The sequence below is a fragment of the Lynx rufus genome, unplaced genomic scaffold (genome assembly GCF_022079265.1).
Source record: "Lynx rufus isolate CCGP_SWC_20201006 ecotype Redwood Valley unplaced genomic scaffold, mLynRuf1.p SCAF_5, whole genome shotgun sequence".
NCBI lineage: Eukaryota > Metazoa > Chordata > Mammalia > Carnivora > Felidae > Lynx > Lynx rufus.
The window spans coordinates 83,432,593-83,454,614 of NW_025814867.1; the positions used below are offsets into that span (position 1 = coordinate 83,432,593).

Sequence of the window (22,022 nt, forward strand, 5' to 3'; positions counted from 1 at the left end):
CAGTAATAGCAACAGGGGCCAACTCACCAACCTCTGACAGGGGCCACACTTCCCTGGAGTGCAAGGAGTCGCCCTTCAGGGAGCCACAGGAGGGGACCTGGGCTTCCCCGTGAGTCTTGTGATGTGGCGCTATGACTTCCCCAAATGAGAACAGAAACCGCTCTCCATACAGTCCCTGCAAAAATACCTGCCCCCAAACCAACTACCTTGGCAAATCTCCACATCTATCCCAGAAATGTCAAAAGTTCAGCTACTCGTTGCAAGTTACCGGTATCAATGACTTACAGAATCCTAAAATCATAGACTCGGGCAACCCAATTTCCCCATTTATAGTTGGGAAAGGGAGTGCTAGAGAGGGTAAGTGACTTCCTGAAGACAACACAGTAAGCAAGAGAGCAACGTCTCAAATGCCTGTGGTATCACAGGATAATCTTCCACTTCTTGAAACAACTGGGAAGCATCCCTAGCAATTCTTAGCCTTGTTGAGGCAGGAGTGGCTGCCCCTTCCTCAGAGCCCAACCCAGGCTCTTCTGTCCCCCACCGGTTTTCCAGTAGAGCCTTGTCTCCCCAGCTTTATGCGCAGCCCTCTACCTGGCTTCCCCTGAAGATAAGTACATCTCTCATCTCAGAGATCTCTACCTTTCATAACAGCAGAGAGACAATGGGTAATAGAAGCAACAAACCCAAGAACATTTAAAAGCTGCCAGAACCTTACAAACTTGTCCATGGCCCATAATGTTGTCACATTTCTTTTCTGAAGAAGTTACTAGAGCTTCCGCTTCTATTCCTGAAAGCGGAGATGAGCCTCCACCCCTCCATTCCTTAAGAAGCCATCTTCCCCTGCCCACCCAGCACCCGGCCCTCCATCTTCCACCTGGGTCGCAGGAGCTAGCATTTTGAGGAATGGTACAACTGTTTCACAGGGCAGTTCTCCTTCAAGGGAAAGACTTCCCTTCCAGCTTTTTCTCACCCAATCACAACACAAAAAGTTAAGAGTAGTAACAAAAGCAAGCATTCATAAGAAATCTCCTCTTTGACCTCTCAGGGAACATTCCCAAGGCCTTTTCAGTCTCTGCAGGATCCTTTTGGGTGTCCAACTCATCATCAACTCCAAGTTCACTCTCCACAACCAGCCAGTCATCAATTCCTGGAGGCTGCGTGATGGGTAGGTGAATGGGGTACCTGCTAGGGCATCTCTGCATGGCCCCCACTTCTCAAGAAACCTGGAGGAGGAGTCTCTTCTTAATACTCCTAGGTCTGGTCCAGGGCCCTTCTCCTTCATTTCACCAGCAGATGCCCAACCTCTAGCGCCACCCTAAATTCTTAAAAGTATCAGTGCAATCTTAAACTCCTATGCAGACTTTTGAGTGTGCATGCCACATTCTCTCATACCTGAGCATATACCCCAGTCATCTCCAGGTCAGGTCTCCCCTAAATTATCTCCCTCTCCCTCTCTTTGGGGTAAAAATTGATAGAAATATCAAATTTTAAACCTCAACTTTACTTCACTTACTTTAATCCAGGCAGCCGATCACTGTGGAATGGGGGTGGGAGGGGTGGGAGGAGAGGGCTCTCTGTTCCCCTCCCAAAGGCCCTGTGAGCTGGGTTTATAGAGTGGCTGGAGTAAGCATCCAGTTTGCCCAATCCTACCCTCTTCAAAACATCTGGAAAACCATTAAAGGCAGAAGAAATCTCTTTAAGTTTCCTGGAAAATCTACTTTTGTTTATTTACAAAGCTTAAAAAAAAAAAAATCACTAGGAGCTCCATTCTACCTACCCAAGAGAATGTCGAGCCAAAATGTTTGCACAAAGAATCACAGTACACTTTTATTGAGACAACTTTATGCTAGTTCTCTGTTCACGGGCTGACCCACTAATCTTATTTCAAGGAGGAAAAAAAAGGATTTTCAGAAAAAAAAAAAAAAAAAAGGACAAGAAGGGCAATTTCATGTACAGGCACACTGTTTTCTGTGCTTCCCTTTATTGCACTTTGCACCTATTACCCTTTTTTTTTTTTAAACAAATTGAAGGTTTGGGGCCACCCTGTACCAAGCAAGTCTATGGGCACCATGTTTCCAACAGCATTCTGCTCACTTCGTGTCTCTGTGTCACATTTTGGTAATTCTTGCAGTATTTCAAACCTTTTCTGTATTACTATATTTGTTATGATGACGTGTGATCTGTCACTTCCACTCCCTGAAAGCTCAGACGCGGGTTGGCATTGTTTAGCAAGGAGGTATTTCTAAACTGAGGTATGTGCATTTTTTTTTTTTTAGACATACTGCTTAACTGCACACTTAGACTGCAGTATAGCATAAACAGAATTTTCTATGCATTGGGAAAACCAAATAATTCATTTAACTTGCTTTATTACGATACTCACTTTATTACAGTAGTCTAGCCCTGAACCTGCAACATCTCTGAGGTGGGCCTGCATAAAATTAAAAGATAAAACATGTTCTTTGATCCCTGTTTTATTAACAAAGAAACAGGCTCAGAAAGTTTGCCCAGCGTCACACAGCTATCCCATAACAGACTCAGGTTTGCCCGACTCCAAAACACCATTCTTTTCTTTCCACTACACCACCCTGCTTCATGTAATCCCAGAGACTGACACTCCTGTTTATTTCCTCTTTTGTGGCATTGATGCCTACTGTCCCTTGCAGATCCAGAAGGACAAAAGCACTGGATTGTTCCTTTCAAAGAGTGAAATTTAATGCATAACCACACATCTTGCCTACAAGGACAATGTCACTGAAAACCAAATCCTCCATGCTAGCCTGGTATCCTGTTAGCATTTCAGAATATTAGCAGCACCACGGTTGGCCAGTTACTGAGTATCTCAATAGGCAATAATGCAACCACAATTCTTTGATATTTGGAGTTCAACTTTGAGGTGTCTTGGGTGTCACTGCAGGAGCTTGGGTATGGCTTTGGGACCCCCACCCCTCCGCAGGAGCAGAGGACGTGGGATAAAAGGAAGAGAAGTGCTCTAGACAGGCCAGGGGTAAAAAAAAAAATGGTTGGAGAGAGAAAGAGGGGAGAACTGAGAGCTCCCTTCTCATATTTCTGAAGTGAACAGCAAGGTGCAATAATAGATGATAAATCCCTCCATGAGACAGAGGCAGAGACAAGGAAAGAGAACATGGGGGACTTAATAACAAACATGCCCCATTATACTACCAGACCAAACAACACTGGGGGGCCCAGGAGGTGTTTCTCAAATTGGTAACAGACGACAAAACTGAGGCTCAGATTGCATATCTTGTTCAAGGTCAGCAAGCTAGTCAGTAACAGCAAGGGGACAAGGATCCAGGCTTCCTGACTCCTGGCCCGGGGCCCTTCCTATTCACAAGCTTCTGTAGACACCTGACAGGAGGCCTCCTTCCTTTAGGGGAGAGGTCACCAGGTTTCCAGGTCCCATTTTATGGGCAACTTGCTCTATAACCATAGACATAGGTGAGCACCATGACAAACAGAAGGAAATGTGGCACTTCTTTTTTTTTTTTTTTAAGTTTTTCAATTTTTTTTTTTATTTTTGACAGAGAGAGTGACAGAGTGTGAGCAGGGGAGAGGCAGAGAGAGACGGAAACACAGAATCTGAAGCAGGCTCTAGGCTCTGAGCTGTCAACACAGAGCCCAACATGGGGCTCGAACTTGTGAACCATGAGATCATGACCGGAGCCAAAGTCGGATGCTTAACCGACTAAGCCACCCAGGTGCCCCAGAAGAGTGGCACTTCTAATTTTTTTTTTTTTTAGTAATGTTTATTTGTTTTTGAGAGAGAGAGAGAGAGAGAGAGAGAGAGAGAGAGGCAGAGAGAGAGGGAGACACAGAATCTGAAGCAGGCTCCAGGCTCTGAGCTGTCAGTACAGAGCCCAACATGGGGCTTGAACTCACAAACCGTGAGATCATGACCTGAGCCAAAGTTGGACGCTCAACCGACTGAGCCACCCAGGAGCCCCGGAAGTGTGGTACTTCTAAAGGAGTCACTTACTGGTCAGTACCAGGTGATTATGGCCATATGGTAAATAAGGCCCAGTCCCTCTAATTTTTCAAGTTGAAAATCTGATTTTGTGAAAAATCTCCCAGCTTCTAAATGTTTGCTCTAAATTTTTAAAAACACTACACTGCTCAAATAAAACATATATACAGAGAAACATAAGCTCCCAGGTAACCAGTTCTAAATCTCATGCAAATGTAAAATAAAGAGCCAGACTAAATGGCTAGTTCCTGAGAGAGCACAGAAGCATGGAGTTATTGGTACTATAAATCCATATGCCCACCAAGCACTTGCTCTAATGCATACACACCAGTATTTTTCAAATACATGTAGATGTTATTACAAAAAAATTCAATGCAATTTCCATGGTTAACTAAATCCACTGTAGCTTTCCATAACTACTCATTTTTCCCCAATGAACTGACAGTAAAAATATAACCACTCCCATTTAAACCTTCATAATTTATGTCACAGGATTAAAAAAAAACACCCTCATGTTTAGAACAGGTTGGAAATGATTGGACTACATAATTTCTAAAGTCCACATGTTTGTAATTCCAAGTCTACATGCTGCAGAGAGGTGGGAGACTGGGGAAGGAAGACAAACCCCCTCACCACACCAAGGTACGTACTCAGAACTCACCACACACGTGGCCATCATCATGAACTTATCATGAACTGTCTACCACACAACTGCTAGGACAAAGGAAGAATAGCCAACACCACCACCAATATTTATGGAGCCCCCCCCCCCACACACATAATTTATTGAACAATTATAATTCAGGCAAGTGAAAAAAATAACAGATAACCAGAGACGATCATCAAGCTTTTGTGGCAGTGGGAAAAGTCAGACATCAGTCATAAATCACTGCTAGTTCATAACTGACCAGTGCAGCCAAGAAGCCCAGGAAGCTAGGAGGCCAGTTTAAGAGAACTTGGCCAGTTCTGGGCTGGCCTGAAAGGCCTCCCTAAGAAGTGCTGATTTGACTGAGCTGAGATCTTATGGGTAACAGAAGTTCATGAGCTGTGTGGGCATCTGGTGGGAGGGATGGGACATTCCAGCAAAGGGCCTCAGTGGGTGGCGATGTGATATTTCCTAAGAACTGAAAGGTCAATGTGACTGAAACCAAGTCAGTGAAGACGTCTGAGGTTTGAGATGAGGTGAAAGAGTCCATAGGAGACAGGGCACTGAGGCCTTCTAGTTACATTCAGAATGTCTGGGTTTTTCCTTTAAGAGGGAACGCAAAGTTGGTACCTCACACAGGGCCTACCTTACAGCAAGCGTACAGGAAATAAACAGTAAAACTGGCAGGGGATGAAGCCAGAGACATGAGCAGCTGGGTCCTCAAAGGCCCTGTGAAATACACTTGAGCAGTGTGAACTCCATGTGAAGAATCATGGGCTGCCCTGGAGGGATTTAGGCATATTGTAAAGATGACTCAGCTTCCAAGAATGGATTCTTCTTGGAATCATTCTTCTCCAGAATGGATTCGAAACATGCAAGATTAGAAACAGAAAACCTAGTGTGCAGATTATTGCAGTAATCCAGGAAACGGATGGTGGTCGCCCCGATTTAGGGTGGCGACAACGGGAATGGACAGAAGGAAGTGAGGGCTTAAAGGAAGAGGCAGAATGGGCAGGCCTCAGTTCCTTTCCAGCTCTGGGATGGGGGGTCGGTGGGGGAAGAGTGGGGAACTCAGGAGGACTCTCAAGCTCCTGTCTTTGGCACTTGGGTCAACAGTGGTGTGGCTGACTGAGGAGAAGCTGGTTTGGAGCACAACTTCACTTTGAACGCTCAGTCTGTGGCACCTCTGGGCCACCCAGGGGGAGCTGTCAAAGAGGCAGTAAAAAGTTCCAGGCTGGGACACTGGCAGTAGCAGAGACAAAAAATTGCACTGTGAGACAGATCAAAGAAAGTGAGGGAGGAAGAGACAGAAGCAGTCACCAAGGGTTAAAAAGCATTCAAGTCTGTCCCTTACACGTTAAACAGAAAAAGGAGAAAACTAGCAAAAGTATGTTGTCACAGAAGCCATGGGAAGAGAGGTTAGGGGAGAAAGGTCAGCGACGTCAAACTGGAGAAGGAATGACAAATCACAGCAATATGCCCTGCTTTGTTCTGGTTTTTCCTTCAGGACTTTGATCATAATATGTACATTTCTTTTTTCATTGTCCAGCTCCTCCTAAGACTTGTGTCAACAATGTGAAGGGTTGTTCCGCACTGTATTTCTACTGCCTAGCAGAGGGGCTGTTGCTGAGGTCCTTCAAGGTCTCCGTTGAAAAAATAGAGGATGCACACACGAATGTGTAACAAAGAGAACCTGCAGATGAAGGAGGCAGGAATAATCTCTAGGGCCTCAGCCAAAGCAGCCCGCAGACAGAATGGGATCCAAGAGACAGGGACAGGGGTTGGTTGGTCTCGAATGACAAAAATACTGAGTAAAATCGTTTCCCATCAGTCCTCTCTTCCCCAAGAATTAGACATTATAAAACCCTTTCCCAGGGTGCGTCAGTGGCTCAGTCATTAAGCATCTGACTTTGGCTCAGGTCATGATCTCACGGTTCATGAGTTCAAGTTCCACATCAGGTAAGCACAAGCCCCACATCAGGTGAGCCCTACTTCTCTCTCTCTCTCCCTCTGCTCCTCCTGGGATTCTCACTCTCTCTGCTCCTAGGTCACTGGCTCCTTCTCTCTCTCAAAACAACAACAACAACAACAACAACAACAAAATCCCTTCCCATGAGTTGCTACATTGTGCAGATGGGTTCACCAATCTGGGATACTTCCACTGACTTCCATTGCCACCGATATTCTACTGTGTGAAAGCCATGAGTAAGTAGGTTGGGAATAGAGCTTCTCTAAGGATTCTAATTCCAATCTCCTGTATCATGAGCACTAGCATCTCAAGAAGTTGTTTCATCCCAATGACTGACCTTGCAGCATGATGACAATGATAAAGACAAGCCAATGCACAAACACCTGCGCTTACAGAGCAGGGAAACTGAGCAGAGTGATTTACTTGAACACTTTTCAAAAACAGTCACAACACTGAAGAGGCAGATGCCTTGGGCCACATAAAATCCAATTCAATTTATAAATTTTGATTTCAAACTTTGTCAAGGGTACCTCTGGCATCTGTCTTTCACTGAAAAAAGATCTGCTCCCCATTCTCCCCACAACGATAGACTACATTAACTATGTCCTAATTAAATGCTCTAAATCTGGAATGAAACCCACTGGGGAGGGGGGGTGGAAGTGGAAGAGAGAGAGGAAAAAGCCTTCATAAAACTGCCCTAATTTACTTAGTATCAAGGGCCTAGTTGACCTTTATACAGCTTTAAATCAATCACTTAACTGGGACACGCCTTCTTTCTTTCAAAACGGAGAGACTGTGGAAATGATGAGATGTAATACAAAGGACTTTCAATAAACATAAACCACAAGCCTCAAAGGAATGTTTGTCCTGAGTGCTGCCAAGGAAGGCCTAATGATGGAATGACAAGACTCTGGACCAGGAACCAGAAGAACCATATGAGCCACTGGCTTGCAGGGTAACACAATCACCATCTTCTCCACCTTACCCACCACGCTCTTCCTTCCGTCCACCCCTCAGTGTTTGGCACCACCTCACGTCTAGATACCAGCAATTAACACAGAGCCTGGGAAAGCAAGGCTACTTGTGTTTTGGAGAGGTACAAGGAGGGAAGGAGCCGGGTTCCTGGGTTGGAATGGAGCCCCCGTGGCCAGCTTGTGCAAGTGACTTACCTGCAGTGGTTTCCTCATCAGTAAAGTCGCAACAGGAACAGTACCCTCATCATAAGACTGCTGTGAGGATTAAAGGGGTTAATGATTATAAAGCATTTGGAACAATCTGTGTCCAACAGCGGGGACATATTTCCCAACCACCACCATTTGGGCCTTGAGCAAGTCACTGTCCACCATGGGGTAAAATTTCCCCACCAGGAAAATGCTGGGGTGGGTGAACTGATCTCAGGAAGATCCCCACTGGCTTAACTTGTCTGTAATTCTTTGAATCCTATTACAACTCTAAATCCTCCTAAGGCTCTGAGCCCCCAGTCCAGCAGCAGGGAGGGACAGTAGTTGGTGGCTCTCCTTCAGGTCCCAAGATGGCATCCTCGCCCCTGGAGCTGCACCTCCCCCCAAGCATAGGCTGGCCCAGAGTCCTGTGGTCAGTCCACCCAGCCAGCCCCTCCCTTCCTATACATACAGGATGTTCAGAAATGAACGTGTTCACCATGAGGCTCACAGCTGTGGAGACAGCACAGGTGTGAGAAAAGGACACACTTCACAGGAAAGAAACTGGACAGGGAGAGACAAGGAACAATCAAAAGACAAAGGCAAACACGACAGACCAGAAATACACTGTGCCCGTGAGGTTATTTATTTAGCATCCTTCACCTAATAGCAATTAAGAGACCTTCAAATGATACAAGGTGGCTCTGGGGCAAGGGAATACTCTGTGCCTAAAGCACAGCCCTCTCAGTGCCTCACCCTCCCTTCAAACCGAGGCAGACCCTTCCTCAGGAGCAAAGGCTACTGAGTGACCCATCTCAGGGGTAAGCACCTTTCTCAGGAACCAGTCACTTGTTGGACACTTACCTAACCTCCACTCTGCCCAAAAGTAAAATCAGTGTTCAAGATGATTAAGTCTCCTCTCCTTTATGGGCCTCCATTTCCACTTCTGTAAAACGGGGGAGGGAGGAACTCAGGCCAGCTAATTTCTAAGTTTCCTAGCAGCATTAGTTAAAACTGTAATATCCTAACAGTGATTTCCATTTTGCAGGAAGAAAGGGTTTTTTGTTTGTTTGTTTAATGAAATACAAAAGAAGGTTCGTAATGATTTGCTGCTCTCTGCCTGAAGCTAGATTTCTGGGGTTCGAATCCTGACACTACCAGTAACTCTGTGACATTGGGCAAAAATTTAGCCTCTCTGTGCTTTAGAATGCTCATCAGAAAATAAGAATAGGAAGAATAACCTTTCTTCATAGGTTTGTTGTTAGGACTAACTAAGTTAACACACATGAAGTATAAAGTATTTAGAACTGTGCCTCGAACTCGGTAAAAAAATTATTTCAGTGTGATTATTATTTTCAAAGTTATACAGTGTTTCCGCTCAAAGGGAAAATTTATTTGGGACACCGTATACTAGGACTAACACCAACACACACACACACACACACACACACACACACACACACACACACACAGCAGGTGGACAGGTCACCTGGGGTCTAGTCAAGATTCTGCCCCCAAACTAGCTGCAGGCTATGGATGAACTACTGCGCCTCCTTGGGCCTCAGTTTCCAGAGCAGACAGCGCATGAATTTCTCTGAAAGTATTCAGATCAGAGGTGATATGCTGGCAGCCACAGTGTACTATTTGACCTCCAGTTTTATTTTTTTTTTATTTTTTTTTCAACGTTTATTTATTTTTGGGACAGAGAGAGACAGAGCATGAACGGGGGAGGGGCAGAGAGAGAGGGAGACACAGCATCGGAAACAGGCTCCAGGCTCTGAGCCATCAGCCCAGAGCCCGACGCGGGGCTCGAACTCACGGACCGCGAGATCGTGACCTGGCTGAAGTCGGACGCTTAACCGACTGCGCCACCCAAGCGCCCCTTGACCTCCAGTTTTAAACTGCATGATGTTCCTTTAATATTTGATTTTAATCTCAATATTTAAAAATCTGGAGATTTCATGTAAAAATCCAGATCCATCACCGGGTGTCTTAAAACTTCCAAAGTCTGATCGGTCCTGGCTCCCCAGCATTGGTTCTTGAAGTATGGACTCTGGACCAGCAGCAGCTGCATCGCCTGGAAACTTAGTAGAAATGCCTTTCTCAGGCCGGATCCCAGACCTACTGTGGGAGAAACTCTGGGAGGGGGGCGGGCAATCTGCTTCAACCAGCTGCAGCACTGCAGCAAGGAATGACAAGCCAGGCAGGCATCTAGGGGCAGCGCCCCCCCGCCCCCGACCCTTAGACAAGAGGCTGAGTGTGATCCCATACCCCTGTGCACCACCCTGCACCCCAGCATCCCTGATTCGGAGACCAAGGACCAAGGTCCAAAGGCCCACCAGCCCTGATCTGGAGGGACCACCCCTTCTCACGGGAGGGTCAGGAGTCCCTCAGGCACCGTGCACCATTAGGGCTGCGTTGTTCCGAATCCGAAACAGAGCCTTTCTGAAAGTAGGCTGTGCACACCAAGGGCACAGCTGAAAGAACAAACTGTTGAGTTCCTTTATTAATCACAACCCAATCCGCACAAGCAGCTGCTGTGAGAAACAGCTGTGGCTGCTAACAGGGTGATCTTGAAGCCGCCCAGAAAGTGCTTACAAGTTGAAGACCCATAACAGGCACGTGCAGACCTGCAGTCCGTTGGCTGGGTTCCTCCTCCTGACCCTGCAGGGCCTCCCTGGTGCAGAAATCCTACCCCCTCCACATCCTGAGACACAAGGGGGTGGGGGCAGGGGTAAAGGTTTTTAGAATTAGCATAATACAAAGAATCTGGGGTGAGTTGCCAAGGCCTCGAGGTGGATCCCACCTGAACCATTTAATGGCCGTGAATTACTTAACTTCTCTCGACCATGGGTTTCATGGGTTTCTTCCTACGTTAAAATAGACACACAAAAAACACCTACCTCAGAGGGTTGTTGTGAGCAGTCAAAATGAGATCATGCATATGGAAGTATTTTGTAAACTGTGGAGGACTAGATACATAGAAGGGCTTATTATTAGCCCATGAAAACTGCAGTTTGACCCCTAAATCATCTAATATAGGACTCACTGTTTCTAGCCTACGGCTATCAGAGGTGAAATCAGAGAATCTACACAACTACAAAGGGCCTTTTGAGGACCTGTAATCCAACCTTTCTACATTGTCCCCCTCCCCCTAATCCCTGAATACGGAAAGCAAGTGCCCAGCCAAAGGGCGGGTCCACCTGGAAAAACCTATCTACCTGTAGGAAGCTCCCTACACTCCAAGGTGGGCAACCCATTCTTTCCACCTCAGGCCTAATCTGAACAGAGACCAGTCCTCCTTGCAGAGGCCAGATCAGACTTGCTATAATTTAAGCAGCCTTGAAAACTGCTTTCTTTCCAATTTACCCCCACCTAAGGGTCTCTGCACATGCTGTTCTGTTTACCTAGAATACTCCTTTACATAGGCTTGCTTCGGATGGTCGGCTCCTTCTTATCTTTCCATTTCAAATGTCTCTGCTTCACAGAGCTCTACTCTCCGACTCTTCACTCCATCCCACCCAGTTATACCCTCCGTCATAACATACTGTTCCTCTTTAATAGCGCGCATCCCTATTTACTGGCATGCTTAAATCTTGCTGAATCCCCCAGAGAACATCAGTCCCACAGAGGCAGTGACCTCGCTTCTCTTACTCACCACTCTGTGCACTTACATAGTAATTGCACTACAGTAATTAACACTAGGACACGGTAGGCACTCCTGCATATGTTGAATGAATTTATGAATGAATGCTTACACCATTCAATACATCCTGTAGATATTCAAACACTAGTTAGAAGAAACAAAAATCTAAGCAAAACTTATACCACCTCCTATTGCTGACTTAACTTACAAACAGTAATCATGTCTTCTTGTGTTCAGGAAAAAATATTTTAAAAAGACAAATTGAACAACAGCTCCCAGTGTTAGCTTTGTTCATAGCGACGCTGTACCTAGTTATCTGTCTCTTTATCTTTTGCAGAGGGCATTTATGAAAAGACACTTAAGTGGATAAAAAAACAGCTATTTCCTAGAGACAGAGCCTCACAGAACAGCATAATTACGAATGTCCTTAAAGAGATTACTCAGCTGGTAAGTACTCAGCCAGGTCTGTTGTGAACACTGTCACGGACCCTAAGAACCAGTTGGGCAAGGCCTAACAATCAGACCTGGAGAATGTATACCCATGGGGCATGCACTTACCCGTCCCAATCTCAGCAAGCCTCTCTCACTATATATCCTTGACCCAAGGGGAGAGCAGAAAAGCCCAGAGAAGAATGAAAATGGCTACCCTTGCCCTTGTCTGACTCACCTTTGCCCTTGTCAGACTCACCCCAGAACCCCTAGATGTCTAAAGGTAGGAATGCACACGACCTCTTTGTAGACCATGTGCTATAACAAAAGACACTTGAGATCTGGGTTGAGTCCTGTTCTACAACTTACGCTAGGACCTCCAACTAAGTGATAACACCTTCCAGAGTCTCAGGACCCCAATCTGTAAATGAGGGCTAATACTTCCTACACAACCATTCTCAAAGGACTGTTCAGAGAATAATACTATACCACATCAAATATGAATATGTACTGTAATCTATAAAGCACTGCACTATGGTTAAATTATTATGGATGGCAAATAATGGCCATTTATAATAAAAAATTGCTAGAGAGGCGCCTGGGTGGCTCACTCAGTTAAGCATCCGACATCAGCTCAGGTCATGATCTCACAATTTGTGAGTTCGAGCTCCATGTTCGGGCTCTGTGCTGACAGCTAGAGCCTGGAGCCTACTTCGGATTCTGTGTCCCGCTCTCTCTCTCTACCCCTCCCCTGCTCATGCTCTGTCTCTGTCTCAAAAATAAATAAACATTAAAAAAAAATAAAAAAATAAAGAATTGCTAGAATTTGGCATCCAGACATCTGGAGGTTGACTGATAAGCATAGGAAACACCTTCCTGGGAAAGAGGACTTACACCCCTCTCTGCATTTTGTAAAGCCCCAAAGGCAGGCATACAGGTGTTCCATGACTACCTCAGATGGCTGTGGAAGAACAGTCAGGGTCTATAGGGAAAGGGACATTCCCACAACTCACTGTTTGCTGCTTCTGTTCAATAAGCTACAGCCATCAGTTGGGACATTTCTTAAATTGCCCTGCAATCAGTCTTAAGGCTACTATTCTTGGAATCTAGAAAAATAGCTTTTCTAGATTTTCTCCTACTAAATAAAAAGATTAGATCAAGATTTCCTTGACTCCAGAAAAGATGATTTAGCATGGCTTTACAGGAGGGAAGATTCAGAGACAACGTCAGAAAGTGTTCACTCCTTGAAGCTTCACACAGAAATCAAATCACTTAACACTCTGCGAGCACCTACTGTGTACCTGACGCCACTGAATGCTGCAAAGATAAATAAGCCTTGGATTCTTTAACCTAGCATGGGGAAGAACATGCTGAGGGCTATAAAAGGGGACCAGGTGTTAGGAGAACACAAAGGCAAGGTAAATTGTCTTCTCCTTGGAGACTTTTAGGAAAGCTTCATGAGTCAAGTGGCATTGGAGCTGGAGCTGGAAGAAGACAAAGCAGAGGTAAAGTGTCGTTGCTTAGAATCTGAGACTCTTGGGGCACCTGGGTGGCTCAGTCAGTTAAGCATCCAACTCTTGATTTTGGCTCAGGTCCCAATCTCAAGGTTCTTGAGATCAAGCCCCATGTCGGGCTCTGCACTAAGAGCAGAGCCTGCTTGGGATTCTCTCTCTTGATCTCTCTCTCTCTCACTCTCCCCCTCTCCCTCTCTTCTTGCCCCTCCCCTGCTTGCATGCATGCTCTCTCTCTATCTCAAAATAAGTAAATAAACTTTAAAAAAAAGGAGCTAAAACTCTTAACTGTCTCTGTGAACAGATTATCTTGACAAGCTGGTGAAGCCTATGGGCACCTGCAAAAATAGTATATTTAGATGAAAATGATAAAATTACATAGGGCTTTAAAGAAAATCTCTCTCTCTCTCTCTCTCCCTGTGTATGTATATTTATGTATATATATAATATATATACATATATATATTTTTTTTTTGAGAGAGAGAGAGAGAGCAAGAGTGGGGGAGAGGGGTAGAGGGAAAGAGAGGGAGGGAGAGAAAGAGAGAGCACGTACAAAGGAGGGGCAGAGGAAGAAAGAGAATCCCAAGCAGGCCCCATGCTCAGTGTAGAGCTCGACACTGGAGCTCAATCTTATGACCCTGAGGTCATAAATATCATGACCCAAGCCAAAATCAAGAGCTGGATGCTCAACCGACTGAGCCACCCTGGTGCCCCTATAGAAAATCAATATTAAAGCACAAATATACATTTAAAAAGTAAATCTGTGATAGAGTACCTGTGACTTTATTAATGCATTAAATAAAACCTAGCAGCAAGTCTAAGAGACACAATAATTTCAAAGCAGCGATAAACAATTTTTTGAGATATCTGCAAGGATTCTAACATGAAATGAAAATATCTGATTTCCATTAGCAAGAAAGGAAAAAATAGAGGTACTGCTAATACCACTAGATCTATTACCTGCTTTTATAATGGAAGAAAATGCTATATTTCAGTTAGACATTAATAAAAATAAAGATGTAATTTTTTCCATTCAAGTTCACAGACTCTATGTTATTACTTCCATGGACCTAGATTAAGAAATCCTCATAGAGAAAACAGTCTAGGCAAAGGAAGGAAGTGAGAAATATGGGTAGTATTCTGTGACCACACAGAACATGCAAACACAAAGAGAGAAGATGGCGGTGAAAGGCAGGTAAAATCCTCACAAGTCGACAATGTCAAGGTTCAACTTCCCCAATTATTAAATCACAGAATGTGATTTAAGTTCTCAAACAGAATCTCCTGAAATAAAAGATGAATGAAGAAACTAGGAGAACATTTGTCCACAGGTTTTAGTTTAGAACTCCTTTTTCTAAAGTGTGGTCAGGGCACCTGGGTGGCTCAGTTGGTGAAGGGCAGACTCTTGACCTTGGCTCAGGTCATGATCTCATGTTCGTGAGTTCAAGCCCTGCATCGGACTCTGTGCTGATGGCACAGAGCATGCGTAGGATATTCTCTCTCTCTCTCTCTCTCTCTCTGCCCCTCTTCCATTTGCTATCTCTCTCAAAATAAAAAGAAATAATTTTTTTTAAAAGTGTGGTAGATGACAGAATATGGATAAATTTACCCAGAGAAATCATGTATCCGTAAGATATAAGACTGTGTGCATGTAAGCATAAGTGGGTGTAAGTGTGTGTATAAACATACATGTCTAGGGAAAAAGTGCATGTCAAAATATTAATAGTGATTCAAATTGAGGAATGATTTTAGTTTATTCTTTGTATATTATATAATTGGAAAAGGGGCAAAAAGAGGTTCCAGAGAGGTTAGGAGACTTACTCAGGGAAACACACATACTACACGGTACAAAACAGAGCCGGTACCAGAATTTAGAAACATCCTTTGTTTGTCCTGCACAAAAGTTTTCAGATCCAGAAGTGAAGGCACCTGAACACAGGAGATAGCTATAATTATTAGCCCCAGCTTACATACTCAGAAATTGAGGCTCAGAATCTAAGTGACTTGCCCAAAGTCACACAGCAAATAACTGAATGAGTCAGGGCCAGCATCCAGGTCTCCTCCCACTCCTGACCATAGAGTGAGTAGTGTCGTTGTCAAAAGCAAGGGTTTTGCAGCAGCCTGACTCCAGTGAAGTCCCAGCTATGCCACTTCCTTGTTGGTAAACTTGGGAAGTTCCCGAATTTTCCCCTGTAGTTCTTGACGTCAGAGGGTTATGGTGGCGATTCAGTGATACAATGATGGAAAGCCCTATCACAACCTCTCGTGCAGAGTGAACACCCTAATCATCTCAATCGCCATGCCTCCCTGCCTCTGTCCCAAGTGAAAGGACTCCGTTTACAAGAACTAGCAGGAGATATCCACCATTAGGCTCAGCAGCCTGGGTCTAGCCTCCAGTCAACTGGGATCATGTTCATTGTGCATAGGGGCAGCTCTGGTGGATGGAAAATGAGTGGCATCAGGCCTCACACAGGACAGGATGTCAGAGTGCTGATCAGACAGTTTGGAGATCCCTAGGGATTCTGATTCAATAGGTCTGAAAGGGGACCAGAGATTCCAAATTGTTTAAAAAAAAAAAAAAGCTGCAGGAGAGTCTAAAGAGCTAATATTCAATAACAAGTTCTCAGTTTAACAAGAAAGAATCCAATATTTCTGTGTAAACATAAGGGGTCCAGTCTAATCACAAGCGATGCATTAATCCAATAGGTAGCAGACAGAACAAGGCATCAAGGGAGACTCAGAAATCATCAACAGTTCTAGGACTCCTCTGTCAAGGATGAAGGTCAGCAGTGCCCAGAACCACAGAGGGAGAACTGAAACCAACCCCAACGAGCAGCAAAGATAAATGGTCGGAGGGCTCTCCCTGACCTAGATGCCTAATACTTTCAGCACCAGAGCAGACTTCAAATACAACCTTGACTGTTACACCAATACAGCACATTAGTGACCAGAACTCTAAGGGACTTACCAAGACTTGGGGGCCCGCAAAGCAACAGCAGAATAAACTCCCTCAATAAATACTGCTGGATATATTCATTAGGAGAAAAATGACATTCAAACACTGGAAAGACGGGGCTTCAAAAGGGTCTACTCTGAAGACACAGAAAGTACTTAAAAATATGATAGATCTGGCAGCAACTCAGAAGCACTACACTGTAGGATTCTCAGGTGGCTACAATGTATTTATGGACCTAAAAGGAGACAAGGGCCAGCAAACTACTTAACCACTTTCCTCCAGGCAGTGGGCAAAGGAGAAGAGGGAGGAGTCTCCAAGGGCCCATAGGAATTTCTCAAAGTCTCTACTCACTATGCTATCCCTCAGGACCCTGCATCCTGTTTGGCAAGCAGTATAACAATCAGCAAGTATATGTTAAATGCACAGGCATGATAATATTTATCCTCACAAAGTTTTTGGAAGAAAATAACACAAATTAATGGATTTATGCAAAGTAGTTAGCACCATGGCCAGAGCATGGTATGAACTTAAAAAATGGCAGTGCATGTTAGAATTAATCATGCCTTCTATAGCCAGAACCTATATTCTCCTCGGCTGCCTCTGACTGTGCTCCCTAGTTCTAATACCAACCTGCAGAAATAATTCCAGGTTAAGTTCACTAGATTTTTGAATAATGCCCATGTCTTTAAATAAACAATAAAATAATGTATACATTCCTTTTCAGTTTACAAAGTGACTTCACATTCACACGCAATTCAGAAATGATTCATTACCGTTACCCATGTTTAGTAGACAAAAAATCTAAGACCACCCCACTAGCAAAGAGGCAGACTAGAACTACGACCAGAACTACAGATTTTAACATTTTATTATAATGGCCATTATTTTCTCAACCAGAAATTCAAACAAGTGACTTTATTATGGAATAAAATACTTGAACTCAGACTGTTCCAGAAATCAGCTCAGATGCTGCTTGGATCACCCTAACACTATAGCTGAAATCAGAAATAAAATCCTAAAAGAAGAGGTAGCAATTTTTGTAAACAAAGCCTGTACTCTGCACTTAATGCATTTATTCTTAATAGTTTCTCCAGTAGAGAAGAGGAATATGTCTTATTAGAGGCAGGCTGTTGTGAGTTTGAGCATTATCAGTACCATTTATTAGCCATGAGACCCTAGATGCGTCTTAACCCTAGTAAATTTCAATACCCTCATCTGTGTAATGGGAAAGCAATACCTACTCCTACCACTGTGCGAAGTTCCTGGCCCTGAGAAGGCAATCAGTAAATGAGGGCTATTCTAATAACTATGCCATGGTATCTACCATTTGGACTGTAGGGTAAGTGTAGGGTAAGTGACCGCTCGGCTCCTTCCTGGCTTCTATAGGTCCTGCATACCTCCTGTTCTGCATCTGTTCAATGGGGACACAACCAGTCTCCATCCAACCTCACCAGGGAATGAAGATAACAAAAGAGCTGGCAGAGACATTATGCAAATACCAAATATTATTAAAACATTAATGAACTCTGGCAATTTCCCTGAATTTTGATAAATGGTGTTTATTATGCACTGCCAGCCTCTCACACAATCTGGGCTCTCAAATATTAACTAGATAATAACAGCAATCATTCTCCTAAAAGACCAAGGTGTAGAGAAATTAAGAGTGAGTCTAGATGGTTCCAGCCAACATCTGCCTCAAAGGAATCAGAATCTCTGTACAAACACAGAATGTCAGGAAGATCACAGAGACCACAATGACCACCAACAGGCTCAGATCAACCCCAAGGCCTATTAAGAACACTGCTTTGATAGGACAATGGACTTTCTTGGTGCTGACAGGTCACTGATTATGACAACTACCTACCACCACTATACTCTTCTGCATAAAGTTGCCTCCAAACTAGACAGAACAAAAAGGGCCTGAGAAGGGGGCTAGGGTCCAGACTAACAATCTTATAGACAGAGAGAGGCTGTTCCCCCAGCTGCCTAAAACCAGAAGTAATGTTATCCACAGCTCCACTAAAGGGGCTTGCACCAAATTCCTCTACTGTTTCATTCTGTGTGAGAGGATAATGTTTTTAAACTGCTGACAATCCTCAGGTACAGCCAGCTCAGATAGAAGCAGAACAAAGCCAAGAGGAGTCACCCCCCCCCTCCAAAAAAAAAAAAAAAACCTACCAGAAATAAGGGCCTGGTGCCACCCCAGTGACACCTTAACAAGCTGAGGGTCATTAAGACACCTCATTTGCATATTCATGAAAGACTCAAGGCTGTGTGGCAAGTGAAACAAAGTGCACAAAAAGAGATTTTGTTTTTTAAGCCAAGCGAAAATCCGCTTTAGAAAAAGTAAATCCACACAGGGACCCTGGCTGTCGCCAAACCTTCACTTGTCTAGAGCAGCCAGCACCTCATTAAAGGAAAGCAAGGAACTCACAAATGAATGCAGCACCACACACAGGCAAGCTCATTTGGCCATCTGCCTTCTAGTGTCCAGAGGGGCAAAAGGCTTAAATGACACTCTCCTGAATTTTCTCTCCTGCAGGTGGAAATAGCAAATTCCCAGGGGGGCAAGAAAGCCTTCCCTTGCAAGGTCAACTGGATAAAAAGGAATAGAAGGGAATTTAGCTTACCTGTCAACACAATGCCTCTGGTGACATTAAACACATGTATATATGAAGCACCCCAGAATCATTTACCCTTCACATCTGGGTGAAGGCTTTGCTAAATCAGTGTCTCTGCCATGGGGTTAGCAGAGAAGCTCCTAATGAGCAGGGTATAGTTAAACTTACCCCTCCCCACACCCACCCATTTTTTTGTTCCATGACTATCCTGAGTGATGGTGACCCAGCACCTTTCTCTAGAAAACAGTCTAGAGCAGGAGACATCGGAATTGATGCGGGGGCTGTAACAACACAATGGCAGACTTCCATTATTTATGTCAAAGAGAAAGGCCATGATTAAGCAGCTGAAATCACTGCCCTGAGCCTTCTCTGCATATCCCCACCCTCCTGACAATCACTGTACTTGTTTTCAGATCTGGAAGCTCACTCCCACCAGGTTAGGGAGTTGTTTAAAAAAGAAAAAAAGGAAAGAAATACATTTAATTCATCTAAACAGTTGAATGGTCGAGTATCTCAATAGGGAGCTTTTCAACCTCCTACACAATTTAGGATCCGCTTGGGCAGCATGGAGCAAAGGGTGAAATCCAGCCCCAAGTTTCCACAGACTTTCTCCAACTTCCCAAAGCGTTACTATTACCAGCCCCCCACACGTTCAATCTGTATTAGCCCCGACTTGGACTTGGGCTCTGGGAGCAAGAAAATGAGGGAAGAAGGTACCCCATGATAGCACCAGCAACGACAGCCAGCCAGCTGACATCCAAGTAAATGGTAGCAGGAAGGCAAAAAGCGCTGTTTTCCTCAAGCCCTTTTTCAATAAAATTTTCCACGACCTGGAAAACTGGCTGAGGACGTATTTGTAGAGGGCACAGAGCCCCGTGTTAGGGCAGCGCCACACTCGAGTCCCAGTTCTGCGAAACGTTAACGGCCAGGCCACGTACTGCATGCCCCCAAGGTTGCACTGGTGGGGCTTCAAGCTACGTGGAAGGAAGCCCCCAACAGCGGACACTCACGCTATGTACCTCAGCAGTAATAATTCGAACGACAGGACACTTGAGGGGGGATTTGCTCTCCAGGTCGGCTTCATGATTCCCCTATACACACCATCCGACAAATCTGTTGAGGGACCTGTTAGGTGCCCGGCTTGAGGGTGGGAGTAGCGGCATTATTCTAACCCCCGAGGTCTCCAGGATTCGAAACTAAGGGCGCCTCTCTGGGCCAGCGCAGGGAAATTACACAAAGAGGAGGGGGGCTGGCGCTTCTTGGGGTCCGAGCTCAGAGCCTTGTCATTTACGAGCTGGGAGTGAGGAATTCCGACCTCTGCAAGAGCCCCGGAGAAGCACAGGAAATGCTTCCGAGCGCTTCAAAGGGAAGTCGATTTGCAAATCAAAGTTGCAGGAACTCCGGGCGCCCAGCCTACTCGAGCGGGTTACTAGGGAACACCCAACAAGTTTGGTCACCGGGGGCTTGGCATGACAGCGCCGCGCCGCAAGACTAGAGAAGCAACTTGTCGCTCGGGCGCGGAGCCAGAGCCCTGCGCGGTCTCCGCGCCCCAGGCTCTGGCCAGGACCCGAGAGTCGGCGTTCGGAAGGCGCAGGTCCGAACCTCCGGAGCCAAATCCCTTCATCGAAAGGCGCCTCGGGGTCTCACCTGGACCGCGCGGTTTCCAGGGGCTTCCCCCCAACAGGGCGAGGTTTCACCACCAACTCTTCACCTGCCTACGAGCCCCTGGCCGGTGAGAAATTAACAAAAGAGCCAGCGAACGGGGTTAGAAGGGGACCCGGCGCAAAGTATACTAAGGAAGGCAGCTCGGCTTGCGGCGAGAAAGAAGGGAAGAGCGGAACAGGGATGGGTTCTACCACAGGCACCCGGCTCCGGGAAGGAAAGCCAGAAGGAGAGAGAGTGCGAGAAAGGGGGAATGGGTTCTCTACCCCTCTTCTCATCACACACACACACACGCGCGCGCACACACCTCCCCCTTTTTCCTGCTTACCCAGCATGGAAAAGATGAAATCCTTGGCTGTGTGAATCTCCAGCGCTCTCTGGTCGTCGTATTCCCGCTGGTCGTGCTTCGTGAATTCTTGGATGAGTTTGTTCAATTCCTCCACCCGAGCTCCCGACCTGAAATCCAGCTCCGGGAACGTTGGCTTGTTGTTACAGCCCAGGGACGCTGCCTTGCTGGCGGTGGGAGCCGCCATCTTCATGCAAAACGCGCCGAGTAGCAGCTCCGCGGCGGCGGCGGCAGCACCCACCCCCGCCCCCCACCCCGCCCCCCCCCCGGGCCTCCTCCCCTTGCCGGCTCCCTGGCTGCGGCCCCGGCCCGTGGGCGGGCTGGCGGGCGGGCGTCTGGGCGGGCGGTCCCGGCTCCGTGCGCTCCGGGCGTCCGGGCTTCGGCAGCAGCTGACTGCAGCGAGGGTGCGTGTGTGGCCCCGACACCCTTCCCTGCGGCCCCACGCCGGCCCCGATGCTGCAGGTCCCTGCCCTCCTCTGGCCCCGGCTGGCAGAGGCGACAGTGGTCGTACAGCCAACCCGAGCCTCCCCCCGGAGCGAGGAAAGTGAAGTGGAAACAATGTGAAATTCACCAGCTCTGAAATCAACAAGCTGCCGGCTCCGGTGTTACGGAGCCAGCACCAGCGTCCCCATTTAAAGGGACAGCGCACCCAGTGGAAAGAAAAATAAATAAATGACAGAGGTCTGCGCGCCTATGCCACTTGCCAATCTGTACTCAAGCAGACGTGCGAGTTGTGGACTATTATTTCTCTACCTCCACCCCCTTTGGGGGCAGGGCTTGCCAAGCTCATTCAAGGAGGGGGGAGTCTTCCTCTGTCTGATTTTAAGGGCGGTGTTCTGAAGGAGGACATCTCATTGGGAGCATTTCCATCTTAAAATCCCTAATGCCTTTAGGTGGTGAAGGAAACTGCCTTAAGGAATAAATAAGAAACCAATCTTCTGCCCTTTTCTGCACAGATTGAGAAACATGATAGAATTAAACGTATCCAAAAAGTGCCCCCACGTGCCATATAGACACTCCCATTAGCCACTACAGTATCCCTATCTTTGCCCTAGGTAATTAATTTTCCAGGATAACACCTTATTCCACTT

General features: G+C 45.9%; 1 protein-coding gene across 1 annotated transcript in view; it reads right to left on the reverse strand.

Moving 5' to 3' along the window:
• The window catches only part of MB21D2 (Mab-21 domain containing 2), a 112,608-nt gene extending 91,484 nt beyond the window's left edge, over positions 1–21,124 (reverse strand). The window contains exon 1 of the mRNA XM_047099977.1: positions 20,914–21,124. Coding sequence (XP_046955933.1) covers positions 20,914–21,124 — 211 coding nt within the window. The remainder of the gene's footprint in view (positions 1–20,913) is intronic.
• Positions 21,125–22,022: the final 898 nt, after the last annotated feature.